At 45.0% G+C, this 25,338-nt stretch overlaps 1 protein-coding gene across 3 annotated transcripts in view; it reads left to right on the top strand.

Moving 5' to 3' along the window:
- The window catches only part of svep1 (sushi, von Willebrand factor type A, EGF and pentraxin domain containing 1), a 292,595-nt gene that overhangs the window by 258,214 nt on the left and 9,043 nt on the right, over window positions 1-25,338 (top strand). For 2 of the 3 annotated variants that reach the window (XM_068030634.1, XM_068030633.1), the window contains 3 exons: window positions 358-534; window positions 4,883-5,053; window positions 14,322-14,417. In XM_068030634.1, the coding sequence (XP_067886735.1) occupies window positions 358-534; window positions 4,883-5,053; window positions 14,322-14,417 (444 nt within the window). The remainder of the gene's footprint in view (window positions 1-357; window positions 535-4,882; window positions 5,054-14,321; window positions 14,418-25,338) is intronic. The other variant, XM_068030635.1, reaches the window with a different exon arrangement.

Raw genomic sequence — 25,338 nt, 5'->3', positions numbered from 1 at the left:
CTGTCAACATATCCTTCTATTCCTTTCTCTCTCATGTTCTTATCTAACTTCCCCTTAAGTACATCCACATTATTCACCTCAGCCACTCCATGTGGTGGCGAGTTCCATATTCTGATCACTCTCTCTGGGTAAGGGAGTTCCTCCAGAATTTCTCATTGGATTTATTAGTGACTATCTTATATTGATGGCCCCTGGTTTTAGGGGTTATATCAATTTGACAGGGTCAACACTAATTCACATGGTACACAGTCGACTGGAAACCATGCAGTTGAAAGCCTTTACTTATCTGCTACCTTTACAATAATTGAGGCATGATATAAAGGTTTGAAATGACTTAAATATGTTCTGTTTAAACAGCAAAACATTGTGCCAGTCCGCCCAACATTCCGGAAGGTGCTATCCTTACAGACGCAGTTTTCTATGTAAACCAGAATGTCACCATTCAGTGCCAAAAAGGTTATCAACTGCACGGAGATTCAGTCATTACTTGCAGCACTAACCAGACATGGAGTCCAGTTACTGCCTATTGTGAAAGTAAGTAAAGAGAGGCAATGTTGTTTGTCTGACTAGTGTGGGGAACTGGTTATTGCAAATGTGTATTAGCACAACTAAATAAGTTAAATGTTAGAGGGATAGGTAAAGACTTAGATTGTTGAATTATACAGCACAAAGAGAAGCCATTTGGCCTGTTGTGCCTGTGCCAGCTCTTTGTAGGACTTATCCAATTAGTATCACTCCCCTGCTCTTTCCCCATAGCTCTGCAAGCTTTTCCCCTTCAGGTATTTACCCAATTCCCTTTTGAAAGTTACTATTGAATCTGCTTCCACCACCCTTTCAGGCAGCACATTCCAGATCACAACAACTCACTGTGTTTAAAGATTTTTCCTCATGTTGCCTCTGATTCTTTTGCTTCCTCCAACCCTATAGCTCTCTGAGATGTCTGCACTCCTCTAATCCTGGTCTCCTGCTCATTCCCAATTCTAATCGCTATACCATTGGTGGCCATGCCTTCAACTGCCTAGGCCCCAAGCTCTGGAGTTCTGTCCCTAACTCTATCCTCCTTTAAGCGCTCTCTAAAACTCTCATCTTTGACCGAGCTTTAGGTCATCTGTTCTAAAACATTCTCATGTGGTTCCGTTTTTTATTTATTCTTGGGATGTGAGCATCGTTGGCAAGACCAGTATTTATTGCCCATCCCTAATTGCCCTTGAGAAGGTGGTGATGAGCCGTTTTCTTGAACCTCTGCAGTCCATGCATTGTAGGTACTTCCACAGTGCTGTGAAGGAGGAATTTCCATGATTTTGAGCAAGTGACTAGGCTCTGATGAAACGTCATTGACCTGAAATGTTAACTCTGTTTCTTTCTCCACAGATGCTGCCTGACCTGCTGAGTATTTCCAGCATTTTCTGTTTTTATTATTATTGAGTATTCTGGCATTTGTGCATCAGAGAGACTTTATGAATGTTCTTTCAAGGGATTAAATGGCTTAAACAGAATCCATGATAGGGGTAGATTGTGTATAATCTGTAGAACGGGTGGGTTGAATGGCCTTTCATCATTCCAACTATTAAATTCATTGATTAAACAAAATCTGCGATCAGGCATCTTCGAGGTCCCATGGGAAGAAATAATCCTCAAGGAGAGGAAGAATCTTTTGGTAACAATTTGCCTCGCACCATCTAATAATGATTCTGTTTTAGCAACCATTGACATAATTAAATCATCTAGAATCATAGAATGGTCAATGAAGGAGGCCGTTTGGCCCATCGTGCCTGTGCTGGTTCGCTGCAAAAGCAATTGAACTAGTCCCCTCCCCCACCCTTTCCCTGTAGCCCTGCAAATATTTTCTCTTCAAGTGCTTATCCAATTCCCGTTTAAAAGCCACGATTGAATCTGCCTCACCACACTCTCAGGCAGTGCATTTCCGAACATAACCACTTGCTGTGTAAAAACCTTTTCCTCATGTCTCCATTAGTTCTTTCACCAATCACCATAAGTCAGTATCTCGATCCTTCTGCCAACGGAAACAGTTTCTCTCTATCTACTCTGTTCAGACCCCTCCTGATTTTGCACGTCTCTATCAAATCTTCTCTCAACCTTCTTTCCTCTAAGCTGAAGAATCCCAGCTTCTCCACTTAATCCTCGTAAATAAGTCCCTCATCCCTGGAACCATTCTCGTAAATCTTTGCTGCACGTTCTCTAAGGCCTTCACGCCTTTCCTAAAGTGTAGTGCCCAGATTTGGAGGCAATGCTCCAGTTGAGGCCAAACCAGTTTATAAAGGTTCTTCACAGCTTCCTTGCTTTTGGACTCTATGCCTCAATTTATAAAACACATTTTTCAACCTGCTGTGCCACCTTCAACGATTTGTGTACATATACCTCCAGGTCTCTTTGCTCTACTCCTATGTGCACTGTTCTTATGATAAACAACTGCAGCTACTAATGTAAAAATTGGCCAGCAAGCAACCACATGTTAACATTTCTTGTAACTCATTGCTGTTACCAGTTTCCCATATCCTATTAAAATAATAATGGTATTCTGTAAACTGTTGGGGGAATTGACAGAATCCCAAAACAGATTGGTGATACAGAAACGTTTTAGATAAATATCTTCTTAAAGGACAGTGTGGTTGATGTTTGCAAGACCCTTTCAGAGGGTGTGATTTAAAAATGTGATATGGTCACTTTGTTACTCACACAGGTTGGCTTGACACTTAAGTAGATACTTGAGATTGAGCAGAGAGCCTGCCACTGAGGCGATATCCTCCCACAGCAAGCATCTGTCCTGCCAGAATCTCCCACACCCAAAAAACAGAATACGTGACAGACAGTCCGCAGTTCAGATGACAAGGGGAGGCTCATTGTTATGTTCTTGAGGTTATGCCATTGGCCATGTAGGTATTGGGCAGTACGAGTTAACTCCAGAACAAAGAAAGAAGTTGCATTCATGATCACAGGTTGGCCCAAAGTCCCAGACTATGAAGTGCTTTTGAAGTGTAGTCATTGTAAAACAGAATATATTTTGAATGGTGAGCCACTGGGAAATGTTTGCATTCAGAGGGACCTAGGGTATCCTAGTACATGCATCACAGAAAATTAACATGCAGGTACAGCAAGCAATTAAGAAGATAAATGGCATTTGTTACAAAGGATTAGAGTATAAGGGTAAAGAAGTCTTACTACAATTGCACAGGACATTTGTGGGACCACACCTGGTGTACTGTATGCAGTTCTGGTCTCCTTACCTAAGGAAGGACATACCTGCCACAGAGGGAGTGTTTCAAAGGTCATTAGACTGGTTCCTGGGACAAAGGGATTGTGCTATAAGGAGTGATTGAGTAGACTGGCCTACATTCCCTGGAGTTTAGGAAAATGACAGTGTAGATGCTGAGAAAATGTTTCCCTGGCTGGGGAGTCTAGAACATGGGGTCATAGTCTCAGAATAAGAAGTCAGTCATTTAGGACTGAGATGAGGAGAGATTTCTTCACTCAGAGAGTTGTGAGTCTTTGGAATTCTCTACGTCAGAGAGCTGTGGATGCTCAGTCGTTGAGTATATTCAAGACAGAGGTTGATAGATTATAGAACATAGAACAGTACAGCACAGTACAGGCCCTTCGGCCCACGATGTTGTGCCGAACCTTTAACCTACTCTAAGATCAAACTACCTACATACCCTTCATTCTACTATCATCCATGTAACTATCCAAGAGTCGCTTAAATGTCCCTAATGTATCTGCTTCTACTACCACCGCTGGCAGTGCATTCCACGCACCCACCACTCTCTGTGTAAAGAACCTACCTCTGACATCTCCCCGAAACCTTCCTCCAATCACCTTAAAATTATACCCCCTGGTGATAGCCCTTTCCGCCCTGGGAAAAAGTCTCTGGCTATCCACTCTATCTATGCCTCTCATCATCTTGTACACCTCTCTCAAGTCACCTCTCATCCTTCTTCGCTGCAATGAGAAAATGAGATTTTTGGGTACTAAAGGAATTAAGGGATATGGGGATAGTACAGGAAGGTGGAGTTGAGGTAGAAGATCAGTCATGATCTTGTTGAATGGTAGAGCAGACTGGAAGGGCTAAATGGCCTATTCCCACACTATTTCTTATGTTTTAATGTTGCAAGATGGGGAAATGCATCAGCCAATTTGCACACAGCAAGCTCTCACCATACAGCAATGAGATAAATGTCCAGATAAAGTTTTGTAGTGGTGTTAGTCGAGACATAGGGTTTTCTTACCAGAGTAACCAGTGAGACAATATATGTGGCAGACTCGAACATTGGTGTTTAATTATATTAATCCTGCTGGAATGAAGCTTTCAGTTGCAATCTAGGAAGCGGAATTACACCTCTGCAGTCCAAAGTAATGTGTCACCCACCGTGTATTGTGGAGGGATCTTAGTTTCTGCGGCATGCATTCTGAGGTCTATCGACTTGGAATCATCTCTTGAGTATTTGGTGTCATGGTGTTTGTGGGACAGAATTGCATTACAGATGTTGGGTTTGGGGAAAGATCGGGGTGGGGGGATGGTTTGGAAACCGGTACAACTCTTACTCATGGTCTCAATCTAAAAGCATATGTAAAAAGTAACGGAAAACAGAAACATATCACGGCATAACTTGTTTCGCTATGTCATAGTGTGATAGTCCACACAGGATGGAGATGGTTTCCAATCATTCTTTACCACACTGAAGTAAAATACGTGAAAAGTATTCCAAAAAATATGAGCCATCATTTTGTTTCACATAATGCTTGTGGTGCTCTTAATCTGTTTGTGAATTAGTGACATTCTTGGTAAAGTTACAGCAATGGTTGCTTCTGCTGTGACACAACAGTATTTTGTAAATTGTATTTTCTCTTCTTTTCTTTGACAAAGAAATATCCTGTGGAGCACCAGTTCAAGTTAAAAATGCGTTAGTACGAGGAATGCGTCACAATGTGGGAGACATAGCAACATACTCGTGCTACAGTGGATACATGCTGGAAGGGTCTCGAGCAAGTCGCTGCCTGGAGAACGGAACTTGGAGTGCAACCCCCATTTGCAGAGGTACTGAAAGATACAAAACTTCATGGCCCAATCAAACTGCAGAGTGCACATTAGTTGCAATTCGTCATTATACATTTTTTTCTCTCCCTCTCACTTTTCTGTGCCTACTCCTGTCAAGGCGCTCTCTCAGGCCGGAGTAACAGTTCCATGAATACCAGTCACCCACCAGTACCTAGTTAAACTGGCCATTCTAAATGGCTTGATCCCGAACAGTTTCTGTAGGCTATTCCGTCATGGGAGACTTCACAACTAATCCAATATTACCGGTGGCTCATCTTTATTCATGTTTAAAATAAATCAATAATCATTTTATTGTTGTAAAGCAAATTGGCTGCCTCATTTCTGACATTACATTACACTTCAAAAGTATTTCATTGGCTGTAAAGCACTTCAGGATTTTTTTTTTCATAGCATGTGGGCATCACTGGCAGGCCAGCATTTGTTGTCCATCCCTAATTACCCTTCAACTGAGTGGCTTACTAGGCCATTTCAGAGGGCAGTTAAGAATTTTTTAGGGCAGATTTCATTCCCTAAAGGACATTAGTAAACCAGATGGGTTTTTGTGACAATCAATGATAGTTTCATGGCACCATTGCTAAGACTAGCTTCAAATTCCAGATGTTTTCAATATTCTACCAGCTGCCGTGGTGGGATTTGAACCTGTCCCCAGGGCATTAGCCTGGGCCTCTGATTACTAGTCCAGTGGCGTTACCACTACACCACCATCTCGCCTCTGAGGTTGTGAAAAGTGGTAAAAACCTTTCTTTTTCCCCATCTGATGTTGAGGATTCAGAGTATTAGCTGGCCCATGCTTCAACCATGAAATCATTATTTCTTTTAAACATGAATAGAGATGAAAGAGAAACTGAACTTGCTAGAAATCTGAAAAACAGAAAATGTTGGAACCGCTTAATGCACCTCTCCATTCCCTGACTGCGATAATCTGTTACGTATACAAATTATCAGGCAAGACTTACAGTTTACTTCTAAACAGAAAGATTCATAGCACAGAAGGAGAACATTCAGCCCATCCTGTCCATGCTGGCTGAAAGAGAACTATCCAGTCTAATTCCACCTTCCAGCTCTTGGTCCAATGCTCTGTCAGTTACAGCACTTCAAGTGCATATCTAAGTATTTTTTTTTAATCTGATGAGGATTTCTGCCTCTACCTTTCAGGCAATGAATTCCAGACCCCCAACACCCTCTGGATGAAAAAATGATTTCTCAACTCCCCTTTAATCCTTCTACCAATGACTTTAAATCTATACCCCCTGTTAATTGACCTCTCTGCTAATGGAAATAGGTCCATCCTATCCACTCTATCTAGGCCCCTCATAATTTCATACACCTCAATTAAATCTCCCCTCAGCCTCCACTGTTCCAAAAAAAACAATCCCAGCCTATCCAACCTTTCCTCATAGCTAAAATTCTCCATTCCTGGTAAGATTCACGCAAATCTCCTTTGTACCCTCTAGAGTGTGATGACATCCTTCCTGTAATGTGGTGACCAGATCTGTTCGCAGTACTCTAGCTGCAGTCTAACTTGTATTTTATACAGTTCTAGCATAACCTCCCTGTTATATTCTAGGCCTCAGCCGATAAAGGAAAGTATCCCCCATGCTTTCTTGGCCATCCTATCTACTTGTCCTGCTACCTTAAGGGATCTGCGGACATACATTCCTCTTTTTTCTGATTCTACTAAAACGTATGTTTGCTGTTCGTTATTTTTAACTCTGAAGGCAGGCCCTGCCTCAAAATGTTGACTTTTCTTTCCACAGCTGCTTTATGTCTCCAGCATAGAATCTTACAGCACAGACGGAGGCCATTCAGTCCTTCTTGCCTGTGCATCTTTAGCTTAAATCACACTGCCTATGACCTTCAATTCTGGCCTTTTGAACATCCTCGATTTCCAACATTCCACCATTGGCGGACAAGCCTTCAACTGCCGAGGCCCTTAGCTCTGGAATACCCTTCCCAAGCCTCTCCTCCTCACTTTCCTCCTTTAAGACGCTCCTCAAAACCTACCTCTCTGACCACGCTTTTGGTCTCCTGTCCTAATATCTCCTTATGTGGCTCGATGTCAAATTTTGTTTGATAATCGTTCCTGTGAAGCAACTTTGGATGTTTTACTATGTTAAAGGTGCTATATAGATGCAAGTTATTGCTGTGGCTCTGATTTGTTGCTTAAGTACAGCAATGGAAGTTTATGCTGAGATCACAGGAGACCTGTAAAGGGGCAACGGTGGTGGGGAAGTACACAACCAATAGCATATTGCTACACTAAGTATTTACCTTTTTGTTTTAAGTTATAGGCTGTGGAAGTTAAAAGTTTTAAGACCTCAGTAGTTACAAGGAAGTTGCTTCACACATTGTTTTCCTTCAGAAATAGCTCTTTAGAAAGAATGGGAGTGTTTTCAACCAATGCCCAAAGGTATTATGCAATCAAGAATTTGTAGTATTTTTTCTGCTTTTCTCATCCTGTTGGGACCATAGACAGAGGACTCTTTGTTTGGCCTGAATCCTTATACCTCATTCAAAGTCAGGTGGAATAAGTGAAGACAGGGGATCGTACAGCGATAGAAAGAACTTGCATTTCTATAGTGTCTTTCAGTACCTCAAAATGTCCTAAAGTCAATGAAGTACTTTTGAAGTCACTGTTGTAATGTAGGAAACATGTTAGCCAATTTTCGCACAGCAAAGTCCCAAAAACAGCAATGCAATAATGACTGGATGATCTTTTTTTTAAAATACTGGTTGATGGATAAATATTGGCTTGGACATTGGAAAGAACTTCCCTGCTTTTCTTTACAATAATAGCCATGGGATCTTTCTCATCCACCTGAGAAGACAAATGGGACCTCAGTTAACACCTCATATGACAGCCCGCACCTCCGACAGAGTAGCACTCCCTTAGTACTGGCACTACCAGCCTGGATTATAAGTTCAAATCGCTGGGGTGGGACTTGAACGCATGATCTTCTAACTCAGAGGCAAGAGTGCTACCCACTGAGGTGCAGCTGATACCTAGTCAAACAGTGCCTGTACCAGTTGGAAGGCATGCAGCATCTCCTGGACAACTTGACTTTGGTTTAACGTCGCATCTGAAAGACAGATCTTTTAACATCATTAGAATTACATTCTTAACCATTGAACAATAATCCACTGAATCTCGTCCTACATAGATATTGCACAGAAGCATAGAAAGATCAACAGCGCTGAAGGAGGCCATTCCCCCATTCGTATCTGTGCCATCTGAAAATAACCTATACAGTCTAATCCCATATTCCAGATCTTGGTCCATAGCCCTGTAGGTTACGGCACCTCAAGTGCATATCCAAGTGTTTTTTTTAGTGTGATGAGGGTTTCTGCCTTTACCACCTTTCAGGCAGTGAGTTCCAGACCCACACCGGCCTCTGGGTGAAAAACATTGCTCCTCAATTCACTTTTAATCCTTCCACCAATTACTTTAAATCTATGCCCCCAGTTATTGACATCCCTGCTATCGGAAATAGGTCCTTCCTATCCGCCCCATCTAGATACCTCATAATTTTATACACCTCAATAAAATCTCGTATTAGCCTCCTCTGTTCCAAAGAAAACAATCACAACCTATTCAATCTTTCCTAGCTATAATTCTTCATTCTTGGCAATATCTTCTGTAAATCTCCTCTGTAGTCTCTCTAGTGTGATCACATCCTTCCTGTGGTACAGTGACCAGAACTGTTCACAGTACTCCAGCTGTGGCCTAACTAATGTGTTATACAGTTCTGGCATAACTTTCCCGCTCTTACATTCTATGCCTTGACTAATAAAGGAAAGTATCCTGTATCCCTTCTCAACCACCTTATCTATCTGTCCTGCTACTTTCAGGGGTCTGAGAAAATGCACTCCAAGGTCCCTCTGTTCCTCTATACTTCTCAGTATTGTTACGACCAAGGCGGGAGGAGTGCACTGTCTTTTCTAGTTCCACTTCTCCATGGGTCACAAAATATTATTAAATGTTTACCCGGTTACTGATACAGCCAATCATTTACTCTATCTATTAATCCCAGAATAAAATACACCAACCAGATTTCTTTAATAAACAACAAAACTATCAGTTTTTTATGAAACAAGACTTAACCAGTAATGAAGCAAAGCATTAACGCACTGATTGAAATAGTAACGTTCCCTTTTAAATTCCCCAATTACACTCACACACACACTGGAAAAAATACAGAATTTCTCTCTGCAGAGGTCTGTTACAAAAAAAGACTACTTTGGCCAAATACTTGCTAATTCTTGATGAAAAAAAGAGAAGAGATGGAAGGATGTCAGTTGTCCCTTTTTTTGGTCTGGCATCCAAATATGTAGATGGGTCACTGGGATCATTTCAGAAGCAGTCCATTCTGGAGATGTCTAGAATATTCTAGAAGGCTTTCTCGGACAAATGTGGCATCAGGGTTTTCCACCAGCATACACCTGAATCACACGATTTTTTTCCAGTTTCTCAGGAGCTATGCAGCACCAGGAATTTTAGCTCTCCCACACTGGATCTTTGTAGGATTTCTTCAAAGAGGTAAAGGAAGAGGTGAAATGGGTGCTTTCTTTTCCCTTGGCAGGAAAAACACCAGCTGTCTTCAAATAGTTCACACCCAATTAAGATGAAAACAATGTCCAAACCCCAAACAGAAAGTCAACCTCCTGACCTCCATAAAGCTTGACGTGTGACTTCGCAGTAACCATTTTTCTCCAGGTCACCAAGGGTTCTGTTGTTTACTGAGCTCAAAGCCCATGATTTCCAGCACAGGTGGTTTTCAACGAGCATCTCAAGTGTCCTTTCGGTGAACTTGGTTAAAAAAAAACACATCCATGGAATCTTTTCAGTTTTAACACACGTCCTCAAAAATTTTTTTTTAATGGTAGCACTTTTGTAACAGTATCCTACCATTTATTGTGTATTCCTGTGTCTTGTTTGCCCTCTCCAAATGCATTACCTCACACTTCTCCGAATTAAATTCCATTTGCCACTTTTCTGCCCACCTGACCAGTCCATTGATATCTTCCTGTAGTCTACAGCTTTCTTGCTGCCTGTCAACCACTCAACCAATTTTTGTATCATCTGGAAACTTCTTAATCATGCCCCCTACAATTAAGTCAAAATCATTGGTATACGAACATACAAATTAGGAGGAGTAGGCCACTCGGTCCTTCGAGCCTCCTCCACCATTCAATAAGTTCATGGCTGAACTGATTACTCCACATTTCCACCCACCCCCGATAACCTTCCACCCCCTTGCTTATCAAGAATCTATCTTTCTCTGCCTTAAAAATATTCAAAGACTCTGCTTCTACTGCCTTTTGAGGAAGAAAATCCCAAAGACACGACCCTCTGAGAGAAAATATTTCTCCTCATCTCTGTCTTAAATGGGCGACCCCTTATTTTTAAACAGTGACCCCGAGTTCTACATTCTGCCACAAGGGGAAACATCCTTTCCACATCCTCCCTGTCAAGACCCCTCAGGATCTTATATGTTTTAATCAAGTCACCTCTTACTCTTCTAAATTCCAGCAGATACAAGCCTAGCCTGTCCAGTCTTTCCTCGTAAGACAGCCCACCCATTCGAGGTATTAGTCTAGTAAACCTTCTCTGTACTGCCTCCAACGCATTTACATCCTTCCCTAAATAAGGAGACCAGTACTGTACACAGTACTCCAGTTGTGGTCTCACCAATGACCTGTAGCTGAAGCTTAGCCTCCCTACTTTTGTATTCAATTCTCCTCATGATAATAACATTCTATTAGCTATCCTAATTATGTGCTGTACCTGCATACTAATTTTTTGCACTAGGACACCCAGATGCCTCTGCATCTCAGGGCTCTGCAATCTCTCACCATTTGTATAATATACTTATTTTTTATTCTTCCGGCCATAGTAGACATTTCACACTTTTCCATATTATACTGCATTTGCCAGGTCTTTGCTCACTCACTTAACCTATCGATATCCCTTTGTAGCCCCCTTATGTCCTCGTCACAAGTTACTTTCCTACCTATCTTTGTGTCAACAGCAAATTTAGTAACCATACCTTTGGTCCCTACATCTAAGTCATTTATATTAATTGTAAAAAGTTGAGGCCCTAGCACTGATCCCTGTGGCACACCACTCATTACATCTTGCCAACCAGAAAATGACCCATTTATGCCTATTGTTTCCTGTTAGCTAGCCAATCTTCTATTCATGCCAATATGTTACCCCCCTACACCATGAGCTTGTATTTTCTGCAATAACCTTTGATGTGGCACCTTATCAAATGCCTTCTGGAAATCTAAGTACAATACATCCACCTTTATCCACAGCACATGTAACTCCCTCAAAGAACTCCAACAAATTGGTTAAACATGATTCCCCTTTCATGAAACCATGTTGACTCTGCCTGATTACCTTGAATTTTTCTAAATGCCCTGCTATAATGTCTTTAATAATAGCTTCTGACATTTTCCCTAAGACAGATGTTAAACTAATTGGCCTGTAGTTTCCTGCTTTCTGTCTCCCTCCCTTTTTGAACCCTGGCACTGGGCGGCAACACAGCCATCTGGACTCTTGATCTTTGCTGCAGAGAGCTATACTGTCCCCCACTACCACACTGGCATCCAGGAGCTCCCACATGCTGCAGTGGGGGACAGTATAGCTCTCTGCAGCAAAGATCAAGAGCATTTAGAAAAATTCAAGGTAATCAGGCAGAGTCAACATGGTTTCATGAAAGGGGAATCATGTTTAACCAATTTGTTGGAGTTCTTTGAGGGAGTTACATGTGCTGTGGATAAAGGTGGATGTATTTTTCTCCCTCCACTTGAATGACTTTCTGCAGCATGGTGCCATGGTCAGGTTGCTCACCTGCAGCCCCTACTCTCATCCAAACAAGCTGAAAGAACCTCAAACCTGTTGGACAATCGCAAAGGCTGAGGCTCCTGCATTCCTGCCCTCTGGGTCCCCTTACCTGCTTCAGCTGCAGCCACAATCTCCTGTCCCTGACTACTGACCAAATCAAAAGACCCTATCCTAAGGGGTGTGACTACCTCCTGGTACAAAATATCCAGGTAACTTTCCCCCTCCCTGATGTGTCGCAGTGTCTGCAGCTCAGCCTCCAGTTCAATGACTCTGAGCCGAAGCTCTTCGAGCCGCAAACACTTACTGCCGACGTGTTTGCCCTGGATCACACTGGCATCCAGGAGCTCCCACATGCTGCAGTCATGACACATCACCTGTCCTGCCATCCTTAATGTGGGTTAATTAACTACTTCATTATTTTATTCAATTATTTATTTTATTTTATTTTTTAAATATATTTTATTAAGCTTACCACTAGTTCCTTTACTATTTTAAATGTTAGGATTAGAATGGACTTTAATCACTTACCAGATACTCACCAAACAGGTAGCTTCTTCCCAAACCAATCATCTACCTGCTTGCCTGTGATGTTTGATGCTATGTTTGATTTAAATTAAATTAAATTAAAAGCTTACCTGTATATTCCCCCCGACGGCCCTCTGTTTCCCTGCTCTCTGTGTTGATTGTGACATCACTCAGATGACACTTTTCGATTTTTCCCTGCTCCACTCCTGCTGTTCCCGCTGTGCTCCTCTCTCTCCGCTCCCGCCGTGCTCCTCTCTCTCTCTCTCTCCGCTCCCGCCATGCTCCTCTCTCTCTCTCGCTCCGCTCCCGCCGTGCCCCTCTCTCTCTCTCTCTCCGCTCCCGCCATGCTCCTCTCTCTCTCTCTCTCCGCTCCCGCCGTGCTCCTCTCTCTCTCTCCGCTCCCGCCGTGCTCCTCTCTCTCTCTCTCTCCGCTCCCGCCGTGCTCCTCTCTCTCTCTCGCTCTGTCTCTGTCTCCGACTCTGGGCTTTTGGCATGCTTTTTAAACCTCTGCTCCCACTGGAGGTTTATGATGAAATCCAAGGAACCTAATACTGAGCTCTGCAGAGCCCCACTGAAAACAGCCTTCCTGTCACAAAAATCCCCGTCGACCATTAACTTTAGCTTCCTACCTCTGAGTCAATTTTGGGTCCAACATGCCACTTGCCCTTGAATCCCATGCATTCTTACTTTCTGAACAGTCTGCCATGTGGGACCTTATCAAAAGCCTTGCTAAAATCCATGTAGACAACATTAAACCTGTTTTCCTCATTGACCCTCCTTGTTAGCTCCTCAAAAGATTCAGTCAAGTTAGCTGGACAAGGCCTTCCCTTAACAAATCCATGCTGCCTGTGTTTGATTAATCTGTGTCTTTCTAAATTAAAATTTATCCTGTCCCTCAGAAATTTTCAAATCCTCTCTGGCGTGGTGCCAGAGGACAGCTAATGTTGTACCATTGTTTAAACATGGAGGAAGGGATAGACTGCACTATTACAGGCCAGTCAGCCTAACTTCAGGGGTAGATTAGTAACTGGACTAATGATTTTGGAGACATGAGTTCAAATCCCACCAAGGCAACTTAGGAATTTAAATTTGATTAATTAAATAAATCCAGAATAAATAGCTAGTGTCAGTAATGGTCTGGCCATGTGAGCCGCATGGAAGATGGCAGGATCCCCAAAGACACATTGTACAGCGAGCTCGCCACTGGTATCAGACCCACCGGCCGTCCATGTCTCCGTTATAAAGACGTCTGCAAACGTGACATGAAATCGTGTGACATTGATCACAAGTCGTGGGAGTCAGTTGCCAGCATTCGCCAGAGCTGGCGGGCAGCCATAAAGACAGGGCTAAATTGTGGCGAGTCGAAGAGACTTAGTAGTTGGCAGGAAAAAAGACAGAGGCGCAAGGGGAGAGCCAACTGTGCAACAGCCCCAACAAACAAATTTCTCTGCAGCACCTGTGGAAGAGCCTGTCACTCCAGAATTGGCCTTTATAGCCACTCCAGGCGCTGCTTCACAAACCACTGACCACCTCCAGGCGCGTATCCATTGTCTCTCGAGATAAGGAGGCCCAAAAGAAAGAGTAATGGTAACCATGAAACTACTGGATTACTGTGGGGGAAAAAATCATCTGGTTTACATTTGGGATACATTTCATCCGGTCCTAGTGATTTATACACTTTCAAAGGTGATAAACCCTTCTTATTGCCTTTCTCATTATGTTTTTTCCATCTAATATTTCCTCTTATGCCACAATTTTCAGCATTGTACAGAATAGTAGAGCAAGGATTTATGTGGAGTTAGTCCTATATATCATTTTATAATTTACTTATGCTTCACACTAACCATTTCCTGTTTGTTTCCACTCCGCTAGCTGTTTGTCGGTTTCCCTGTCAGAATGGTGGAGCTTGCGAAAGACCAAACACGTGCACATGTCCAGAAGGATGGATGGGGCGTCTTTGTGAAACACGTGCGTATTACCAGATTGAATCATTCCACCAGCTGCAATAGCACTATTCCACCTGGCACTGCATCACCATTTCGGTTAAAATCAGCCTTTGGTGTGACGCTGCTTGAAAATTGAGTGGCGCTGCTGTGACGCTGTCATTACCAAAACAATCTGCCCAATTCAACAGAAGGGTGTAAACAAGCCAGCTGTGTCCTGACCACGAGTGTGATACTCACACAGGCCCAAAATTGGCATCGCACCATGTCACATTGGCCTCACTCCTTTACCAATGCAAGAGAAGCCGCTGTCTCCCTCAGACAGGGACAGTTGTGCCAAAACCCATTCCCCCACCCACTTCCAAATGTACCTCCCTGCCAAGTGATCCCACATGATTTTCTGACCACTATTGCACAGATTTTTGGGGCACCAACAGGCTGGTGAAGAGACCAGAATCCTGCTCCCCTCTCACCACACCCTGCCCCATGCTTCTCCCCACATCTTTCAAATTGATTTGGAACAATAAATAGTCCCATCATTTATTTATAAGGACTTAGACATAGTTTCCAGTCAGCTGAGGTGAGATCATTTTACACCTTATTGCAAGTCACAGTCATCGGTGAAATGATTAATCCTTTGTTTCTTAACTGGCACCTTGCCAGGTCAAGACCAGTTTCTCCCTGCCTGGCTTCTAAGATTGCACCAACAATCTGAGCATAAATTCTTGTCCAACCCTTCTCCTTCATGGCATTCAAGTCGGTGCCAAGAGTTGATTGGCCAATAACAGTCAATTCAGTGAAATATAGAGTTTGAGTTTCAACATCCTCTTCATATCATCCTGATGTGTGACTTATGAAGGAGCAAGTCAATATGAAACTAAATTTGGAAAGAAGCCTGAGTGTTTTATAAGTTGCCTTTTGTTGAACCAGTGTGCTTTCAGCTCAGAGATACTGGAGCCAAGACATTCACTCGAAACATTTACAGGAATCATAAAGCATGTGGTGAAAGGAAAGGCTCCATGGATTGACCATTCACAGATCTCAATTGCCATTTTGCAGTTTTTACACAAAAGTTAAAAAGAGCCAACATTCAGCTGATTTATTCAACTATATATTATATAATATACACACACATACAATTTATATAACGTTTTACTTATGCTTTTTCAGGAGGTACGCTGCAAGACTTAAGGGATTCCCAATTCATAGCTATATCATTTATAAGTCTGCCACATGCATGGGCCCTGCTGGGGTGGAGGCCAATGGCCGCTAAAAATAGCACCGCCTGCTGGCGTGCTGGTTCCCCAGCTCCCTCAGTACTGCCCTTCCGACTGTATAGCACTCTCTCAGTTCTGCCTTTCCAACTGTGTAGCACTCCCTCAGTTCTGCCTTTCCGACTGTGTAGCACTCCCTCAGTTCTGTCTTTCCGACTGTGTAGCACTCCTTCAGTTCTGCCTTTCCGACTGTGTAGCACTCCCTCAGTTCTGTCTTTCCGACTGTGTAGCACTCCCTCAGTTCTGCCTTTCCGACTGTGTAGCACTCCCTCAGTTCTGCCTTTCCGACTGTGAAGCACTCCCTCAGTACTGCCCCTCCAACTATGCAGCACTCCCTCATTACTGACCCTCCGACTGTGTAGCACTCCTTCAGTTCTGCCTTTCCGACTGTGTAGCACTCCCTCAGTTCTGTCTTTCCGACTGTGTAGCACTCCTTCAGTTCTGCCTTTCCGACTGTGTAGCACTCCTTCAGTTCTGCCTTTCCGACTGTGTAGCACTCCCTCAGTTCTGCCTTTCCGACTGTGAAGCACTCCCTCAGTACTGCCCCTCCAACTATGCAGCACTCCCTCAGTATTGCCCCTCCAACTGTGCAACATTCCCTCAGTACTGCCCCTCCAACTGTGCAGCACTCCCTCAGTATTGCCCTCCGACTGTGCAGCACTCCCTCAGTACTGCCCCTCCAACTGTGCAACACTCCCTCTGTACTGACCCTAAAACTGTGCATCACTATCTCAGTACAAGCCCTTTGGCTGTGCAGCACGTGCTCAGTACTGCCCTCCAACTGTGCAGCACTCCCTCAGTACTGCCCTCCAACTGTGCAGCACTCCCTCAGTATTGCCCTCCGACTGTGCAGCACTCCCTCAGTATTGCCGTCTGACTGTGCAGCACTCCCTCAGTACTGCCCCTCCAACTGTGCAGCACTCCCTCAGTATTGCCCTCCGACTGTGCAGCACTCCCTCAGTACTGCCCCTCCAACTGTGCAACACTCCCTCTGTACTGACCCTAAAGCTGTGCATCACTGCCTCAGTACAAGCCCTCTGACTATGCAGCACGTGCTCAGTACTGCCCTCCAACTATGCAGCACTCCCGCAGTATTGCCCCTCCAACTGTGCAACACTCCCTCTGTACTGACCCTAAAATTGTGCATCGCTACCTCAGTACAAGCCCTCCGACTGTGCAGCATGCGCTCAGTACTGCCCTTCTAACTGTGCAACACTCCCTTAGTACTGCCCCTCCAACTGTGCAGCACTCCCTCAGTACTGCCCTTCTAACTGTGCAACATTCCCTCAGTACTGACCCTCTGACTGTGCAGCACTCCCTCAGTACTGCCCCTCCAACTGTGCAACGCTTCCTCAGTACTGACCCTCCAACAGTGCAACATTCCCTCAGTACTGACCCTCTGACTGTGCAGCACTCCCTCAGTACTGCCCCTCCAACTGTGTAACACTCCCTCAGTACTGACCCTCTGTGAGCAGCACTCCCTCAGTGCTGTGCCTCTGATAGTACAACACTCCCTCAGTACTGCCCCTCCAACAGTGCAACGTTTCCTCACTACTAACCCTCCAACAGTGCAACATTCACTCAGTACTGACCCTCCGACTGTGCAGCACTCCCTCAGTACTGCACCTCCAACTGTGTAACACTCCCTCAGTACTGCCTCTCCAACTGTGCAACACTTCCTCAGTACTGACCCTCTGTGAGCAGCAGTCCCTCAGTGCTGTGCCTCTGATAGTACAACACTCCCTCAGTACTGTCCCTCCAGCAGTGCAACACTTCCTCACTACTAACCCTCCGACAGTGCAACATTCCCTCAGTACTGACCCTCCGACTGTGCAGCACTCCCTCAGTACTGCCCCTCCAACAGTGCAACGTTTTCTCACTACTAACCCTCCGACTGTGCAGCACTCCCTCAGTACTGCCCCTCCAACAGTGCAACGTTTCCTCACTACTAACCCTCCGACAGTGCAACATTCCCTCAGTACTGACGCTCCGACTGTGCAGCACTCCCTCAGTATTTCCCTCCCTTCCCCCGTCAGCATTCCGAAGGGATCATTCCCTCCATGGCACGCTGGTCCACTCCTCCATTACCTCCACCACCTCGTCCCCTTCCCACGGTACCTTTCCGCTGCAATCGCAGGAGGTGTAATACCTTCCCATTTACCTCCTCTCTCCTCACTATTCCAGGCCCCAAACACAGCGATTTACTTGTACTTCTTTCAATGTAGTATACTGTATTCGCTGCTCACAGTGTGGTCTCCTCTACATTAGGGAGACCAAGCGCAGACTGGGTGACCGCTTTGCGGAACATCTCTGCTCAGTCCGCAAGCAGGACCCTGAGCTTCCGGTTGCTTGCCATTTCAACACTCCCCCCTGCTCTCATGCTCACATCTCTGTCCTGGGATTGCTGCAATGTTCCAGTGAACATCAATGCAAGCTCGAGGAACAGCATCTCTTATACCGATTAGGCACACTACAGCCTGCCAGACTGAACATTGATTTCAATAATTTCAGAGCATGACGGGCCCCCCATTTTACTTTTATTTATAGTTATTTTTTCTTTTTTATCTTTTATCTTTTTTTGTGTTTATTTTATTTTATCTTAGTTTGTTCAGTTTGCCTACCTACTTTTTTCATGTTTGTACTTGTGGCTGTTCAGTTTTCAGTCCGTTAACTTTGTCTTTCAACACACCATTAACATATTGTTTGCCTTTGCTCCATGACCTTCTGGTCGGTTATTCTCTTTGACCTTGTCCTATCTGCACCTTCTCCTTTGTTATCTGTTGCCCCACTCCCACTTTACTTGCTTAAAACCTTTCACATTTCTCATATTTGCCAGTTCTGATGAAGGGTCATTGACCTGAAACGTTAACTCTGCTTCTCTCTCCACAGATGCTGCCAGACCTGCTGAGTATTTCCAGCACTTTCTTGTTTTTATAATCTATTCACTTGGTTGTTGGATGTTTTATTAAAAAGTATTTGCCATTATTCTGTCCTCCTTCGCGGTTGAAAGAACAGTTTCCATTCCCTTGTTTTAAATGGAATCGTTCCTGCAACAATGTTTACTCCTCTGGGTTTGTAGAAGTTGTTAGGTGTTTAAATTAGGTTATGCAGCCAGACAATGTGCAATTGTTATTTGTTGTGTTTGCATATGTTCCCCTAAGGCACTTCTAAAACCTAATATGATCGTGATGCTGGCTCCTCCCTATCTCTCTAACCTCCTCCTGTCCTATAACCCTCTGAAATCTCTGCGCTCCTCCAATTCTGGCCCCTTGCAGATCCCTGATTTTAATGGCTCCATTGTTGGCAGCCATGCCTTCAGCTGCCTGGGTCCTCAGCTCTGGAATTCTCACCCTAAACATCTCTGCCACTTTCTCCTCCTTGAAGATGCTCCTTAAGTGTGGCTCAATGTCACACTTAGTTTGATAACACGGCTGTGAAACGCCTTGAGAATGTCTTATTACCTTAAAGATGTTATAGAAATGCAAGTTTTGGTCATTGTCTGTTGTTGAGATGCAAAGGCTGCTCTGACTTTTTTATAGCCTGAGTTAATTAATTCCAATTGTTCTGTGCATCAAAAAGATAGTTGCAGATAGTCTGGCAGATTGAGTGAGCAAATCATCACAGGTTTGTTTGACTCATTATGGTAAATACAAACTTGCAATGAGTTACCCTAAAAGTAACATTACTGCATACACAATCTTTCAGCTGTGCAGGGTAACTGGATGATCCCTGCAGTTAAGACAGTGTTAGTAATAGTATTCTGTATGGTTTGGATAAGGGTCGCCAACCCTCCAGGGCTTGTCCTGGAGTCTCCAGGAATTCAAGAATAATCTCCTGGACACTGTTGTGAGCAACACCCAGAACAAAGATATTGGAAAGTCGTTAAAAATAAATTATCTATTTTTTTTTCCTCTTTAGTTACAAAACTATTGAAGATGGGGAGAAAATGCTGTTTGACTGGGTGGTTTTGCTGGGCGGGGCACTTGGTGACTGAACAAAGCCTCCAGCAACATGTCGAACCAAAGTTGGCAGCTCTAGTTTCACTGTATGCAGGAACCTCTTCCTTGTGGAAGTATTAACAAAAATAGTCAATCATATTAATACAATCATTAGTTTCAAGTGCAGAATACCCATTTAGTAAGTCATGCAACATGCTTGGTAAAATCAAACTTCAGTGTGCCGATCTTTAGGGATTCAGACCCAGTCCTGGCCTGAATTCCCCAGAGATGGGGAGTTTGCACAAAGATGCTTCCAGAATTTTTTTAAACAAGTCTGAAATTGTTAAGAACAAGAGGTGAGATTTACAGGGTGAATACCGCAACATGCAGGCATTATTTTGTCTTATGTGTTGGACTGCAAAGACATTTTGCTCTGATTGAAGCTGGTCTGTCAGATGTGAGCATTATTGTGTTGCAGGAATTGGGTGCTTAGCTGTCAGCGATCTGTGGGGATGTGTGTGTGTGAAACTTATCAGAGACAGGGAGCCCCAAGTAATTTATACATTGCTCCTGCTACATCATAACGAGAAGGACAGTGCAACAAAGTCAGAACAACAAGTTACAGTGTAGAATACACTGAAGTCCCAGAGAGTTACTCTTTTTCCTTTGTTGTATTTTACTTATTACAAAACTTTCAAATGGTAACATGGCTTAAATCAGACATTTGTGTCGCTGACTCTGTCACGGAGTTGGCCATTGAACTTTGTTTCTCTCCTGTTATTTCCCCTTAAGATTTTAGCTGCAGTGTGAATGTTACAATTGGGCTGAGCACCCAGAGAGAGTAACGAGAAAACACGGAGAGAAAGATGGGAGAATAAGAGAGATACACACGAGGAGAAAAATAGAGAGCATGCATGAAACAGAGAGAGAAATATACAGAAGAGCGGGAAGTGTAACAAACGAAAGGAGGGTGATTTTGACTTTGGGCTGCAGTGCAAAGCATCAATGTGCATTGACATACAACAGGCAGATGAAACAATATCATCTGTTCTACACCACCACACAAAGTCAAAAAGATTCTTGCATTTATATAGTGCCTTTCATAATTCTGCAATGAAGTATTTTTGAAGTGTAGTCACTGTTGTAAAGTAGGAAACGCAGCAGCCAATTTACAGACAGCAAAGTCCCACAAACAGCAATGTGATAATGACCAGATCATCTGTTTTTTAGTGATGTTTGGTTGAGGGATAAATGTTGGCCAGGACACTGGGGGGGAGCTCCCCTGCTCATCTTTGAAATAGTGCCATGGGATCTTTTACATCCACCTAAGAGACGGGGGCTCAGTTTAACTCATCTGAAAGACAGCACCTCCGGCAATGCAGCACTCCACCAGCATTGGAGTGTCAGTGTAGATTATGTGCTCAAGTCTCTGGGACATGAACCCACACATTCTGACTCAGAGGTGACAGTGCTACTGACTGAGCCATGGGGGAGAGCTGCCCTGCCAAGAAGCTCATTTAGCCTTTTGGCTAAGATCAAGTGTAGTATCTGTTCTTATCAGTGCTTATTTGATTGAGAAGAGACCGTGATCATTGCCTTTTGATCCTGGGGAAGCTTTGAGTAAAATGGCTATAACCAATTTTCGAGCTTCGGGCCAGGGAGTGCGCAACACCGTTCGGGTGGTCGTGAAGGACAAGGAAGGAGATGCACCGGTCGATCGCACCTTCTTCATCAAGAAAATTCTCTTCGATTGCTGCGGATTTCAAGCGACGGACGTCTTCTGCCTGCAGGATTTCCCCAGCAGTGGATACTTCGACGTGACGTTCCGGAACGTGGCGGGATGCATCAAGTTCCTGAAGGCGTTCAAGGAGAAAGGGGACCGGGCGCCACTGTCGATCCTCACAGCGGAGCCGCTCTTCACGCTTCTGTCACAACGGGACCGGGTGGTGACGATTCACCTCTACAACCCCCATGTTCCGGTGGTGGATGTACTCACCTTTCTCGCCAGGTACGTCGAGGTGGCCGGCAGCAGCACTGATGTCAAGGACCCCTTTGGGATCTGGACCAGCTAGCGGCAGGTCAAGGTGACCTTGAAGGTAGATCCCAGTGGAGCCATCATCCACCCTCCCTCCAGCTTCGCTATCGGGGGAAGTCGAGGCTTCTTGGTCTACGCTGGGCAGCCCAGAGTTTGCCGCACCTGTGGCAAATCTGGTCACATGGCAGCCAACTGCAGCACGGTTGTTTGCAAGAACTGCAAGGAGGAAGGCCATCAGACCAAGGACTGTAAGCAGACTAAGTGTTGCAACTTGTGCGGTGCGGCAGGCCATCTCTACAAGACCTGCCCCAAACGTTGCCTCAGCTATGCTCAGGCGGCAAGGTCCAAGGAAAGGCCGGGAGAAGGTTCGACGAAGGCGTCCGCTGTTCGAAAGGAGACCAGCAACCTTCTCCGCAGTGAGGAACTTCAACCTGAGAAGGAAGGGGAGGCAGCTGAAACCAACGACCCAGCACCTACCCAGCGCCCGGAAACCCCTCCTCCACAGACAGAATCAATGGAGGAGGAGGCAGCAGATGGACAAACAGGTCAGTGGCAAGTGGTCCAGAGGAAAACCACAAAGAAAAAACATCCCAAAGCCACCACCCAAACCAGTGGCAAGAGGAGGCTCTCTTCTGAATCAGACTGCAACAACTCCTCTTCACTGGACGGGGAAATGCTGGAACGACAGCCCCTTCAAAAGAGGCGGCAGAACTCCGAGATGGATGATAAAGCATCCCAGCCCCCGGGCACTGGAAGCTGTGATGGGCCCGGCGTGCCCCAACCCCAGTGCCCCACACGTAACGACGTGGCCAACGCATCTCAGCTCCGGGACACCGGGAGCAAAGACACGTCTGGCGCACCTGAGCTCCGGGAGACCGGGAGCTGTGATGTTTTCGAGGAGGAACAGATGGAAGCAGCTGAGGACGACCCAATGCTCTCTGCCTACAAGACCCCCCCGATGTCACCCGAGCGGCACAAACCCTGCAGGAAAAATCAGGAGGGGTTTCTGAGCCCAACCAGCGTGAAACTGCTTGCGCACACGATGGGTATGCAGGAACATCCCGAAGGGGAAGGACTGGGACTAGCGAGGACAAATGGTATGGGAAGCAACAACTAATTTTTAGTAAAAAATGGGTGTAAGAATTGCTTCCATTAATGTGCGTAGCATTAAATCGACTACGCGATGTGTTTCAACCTTGGATTACCTTGCCAAGGTCAAAGCTGACCTACTGTTTCTGCAGGAGTGTGGAATACCACACCTCAGCACCTACAGGCAGTGGTCGCGATGGTGGTCCCACGGGCCATCGATCTGGTCGGGGGGTAATGACTGCCGTTCCTCCGGCCTGGGTATTCTGCTGCGGGGAGGTAACTTCACCATCTCTGAAGTTAAGGAGGTGGTGGGCGGCCGCCTCCTCGTAGCAGACGTGATGTACAACAACGCTCCGCTCCGGTTGATCAACGTTTACGCCCCGGTACAACGCAGCGAGCGGCTGACCGTCTTCCAGCAGCTCCCACTGCTGCTGGCGACGTCCAGGCCGGTCATCCTAGGCGGTGACTTCAACTGCATCATCGATGCGGCTGGACGATCCGGCAGTGACGACAGCAAACTGGACGCTACGTCCAGATTCCTAATAGAAACAGTTAAAGATGCCAAACTGCACGACGTCTTCAGCAAACCTGCAGACGGAGCGCAGCGCAGATACACATGGTCAAGATCGGACGGGTCTGCCTGTTCCAGGATTGACTTCCTGTTTGTGTCCCGTGCTGTCACGGTCGGATCCACCGACGTCAAGCCGGTGTTCTTCTCCGACCACTGCCTCTTACTGGCCGACTGTCACTTACAGGACGACCAGCGGGTTGGCAGAGGGACGTGGAAGCTCAATGCGACACTGCTGACCCCAGAGAACGTTGAGGAACTCAAAAGGGATTACAAAGGTTGGAGGACCGTGCATTACTGACCTCTCCTGGAACCCGATTATGCAATTCATTCACTGAAAAGGGATGAGGATCCATGTAGAATAACTTACATTTATATAGCACCATTAATGTAGTAAAACATCCCAAGGTGCAGAACAGGAACATAATCAGAAAGAAAGGGATATTAGGGCTAATCGGCAAAAGCTTGGTGAAAGAGACAGCTTTAAGGAGTATCTTAAAGGAGGAGAGAGAAGTGGAGAGGTTTGGGGAGGGAATTCCAGAACTTTAGGGTCTAGGCAGCTGAAGGCACGGTCTCCAGTGCTGGGGTGAAGAAAATCAGCTATGTCCAGGAGTCCAGAACTGGGGAAACACAGAGTTCTCAGAGGGTTGTAGGTCTGGGGGCAGTTACAGAGATAGGGAGGGGTAAGGCCAAGGAGGTATCTTACAAGAAGAATAAGAATTTTAGAAGGAGGAGGAGAGGTGACTTAATAGAGACATATAAGATAATCAGAGGGTTAGATAGGGTGGATAGTGAGAGTCTTTTTCCTCGGATGGTGATGGCAAACACGAGGGGACATAGCTTTAAGTTGAGGGGTGATAGATATAGGACAGATGTTAGAGGTAGTTTCTTTACTCAGAGAGTAGTAGGGGCGTGGAATGCCCTGCCTGCAACAGTAGTAGACTCGCCAACTTTAAGGGCATTTAAGTGGTCATTGGATAGACATATGGATGAAAATGGAATAGTGTAGGTCAGATGGTTTCACAGGTCGGCGCGACATCGAGGGCCGAAGGGCCTGTACTGCGCTGTAATGTTCTAATGTATTGCCAGGCCCTCCCTGTTTTCTCCAGGGAGGGGGAGAGGGGCAGGGGCGGTAGGGAAGCATCAAAATCATGGGCTGGAAAGCTCCTGTTGTCAAAGCAAATAATAATTTGATAGCACCAGAATTATTTCCGCTGTCTAAAGCCTGTAATTATTTTCTTGTCACTTGCCTTGGAGACCAGCAAACTTGCTTTCATTCTAAACTGAAATGCTACAACTATATGCAAAACTTACTTTTGTCAGTCCTTAAGCAAGGCTGCCTAATGACATTGCCAGCATAATTCTTTGATTTGATTGGTATGTAATCCAATTATTAAACATGTTTAAACAGCTCTGGTATGTGTTGGGGATCATTGTCCATTGTCAATGAGTTGTTAAGGTGGGAGAGAGATAGAGTAGAGCCTGCATGTATGTATTACAATGACAAAATTCCAATATTTGACGTCACCATGTAATTGAATGCCATGGTACTCATGTATGAATGAAATGACTAGCAGTCACCCTCCCCAAGCCTACATGACTCAAATCCCTTCTGCTGGGTTGGAGGTCAATTCTGTAGGCAAGGTGGGCCTTCCAGCAGCATTCCTGCTTTACAGAGGGAGCCCATCTCATAACGCCAAAAAAAGCAGGGCCTTTGTTGCACCAGAAAGGGTAAGGGAGGTGTCGTGTTTCAGATGAGACATTAAACCGAGGTCTCGTCTGCCCTTTCAGGTGGATGTGAAGGATTCCATGGGTCATTAGTTGAGGAAGAGCCAGGGAGTTTCTTCCTGGTGTCCTGGGGCCAATATTTATCCCTCAGGCAACATCACTAAAAAAAACAGTCTTTCTGGTCATCATCATATTGCTGTTTGTGGGAGCTTGCTGTGCACAAATTGGCTGCTGGTTTTCCTACATTACAACAGTGCAATCAAAAAGGACTTCATTAGTTGTAAAGCACTTTGGAACATCCTGAGGTTCTGAGA

Source organism: Heterodontus francisci, chromosome 4, assembly GCF_036365525.1.
Source record: "Heterodontus francisci isolate sHetFra1 chromosome 4, sHetFra1.hap1, whole genome shotgun sequence".
Classification (NCBI taxonomy): domain Eukaryota; kingdom Metazoa; phylum Chordata; class Chondrichthyes; order Heterodontiformes; family Heterodontidae; genus Heterodontus; species Heterodontus francisci.
The sequence above is the reverse complement of the archived record's forward strand: the minus strand, read 5'-3'. Positions and strand labels throughout refer to the sequence as shown.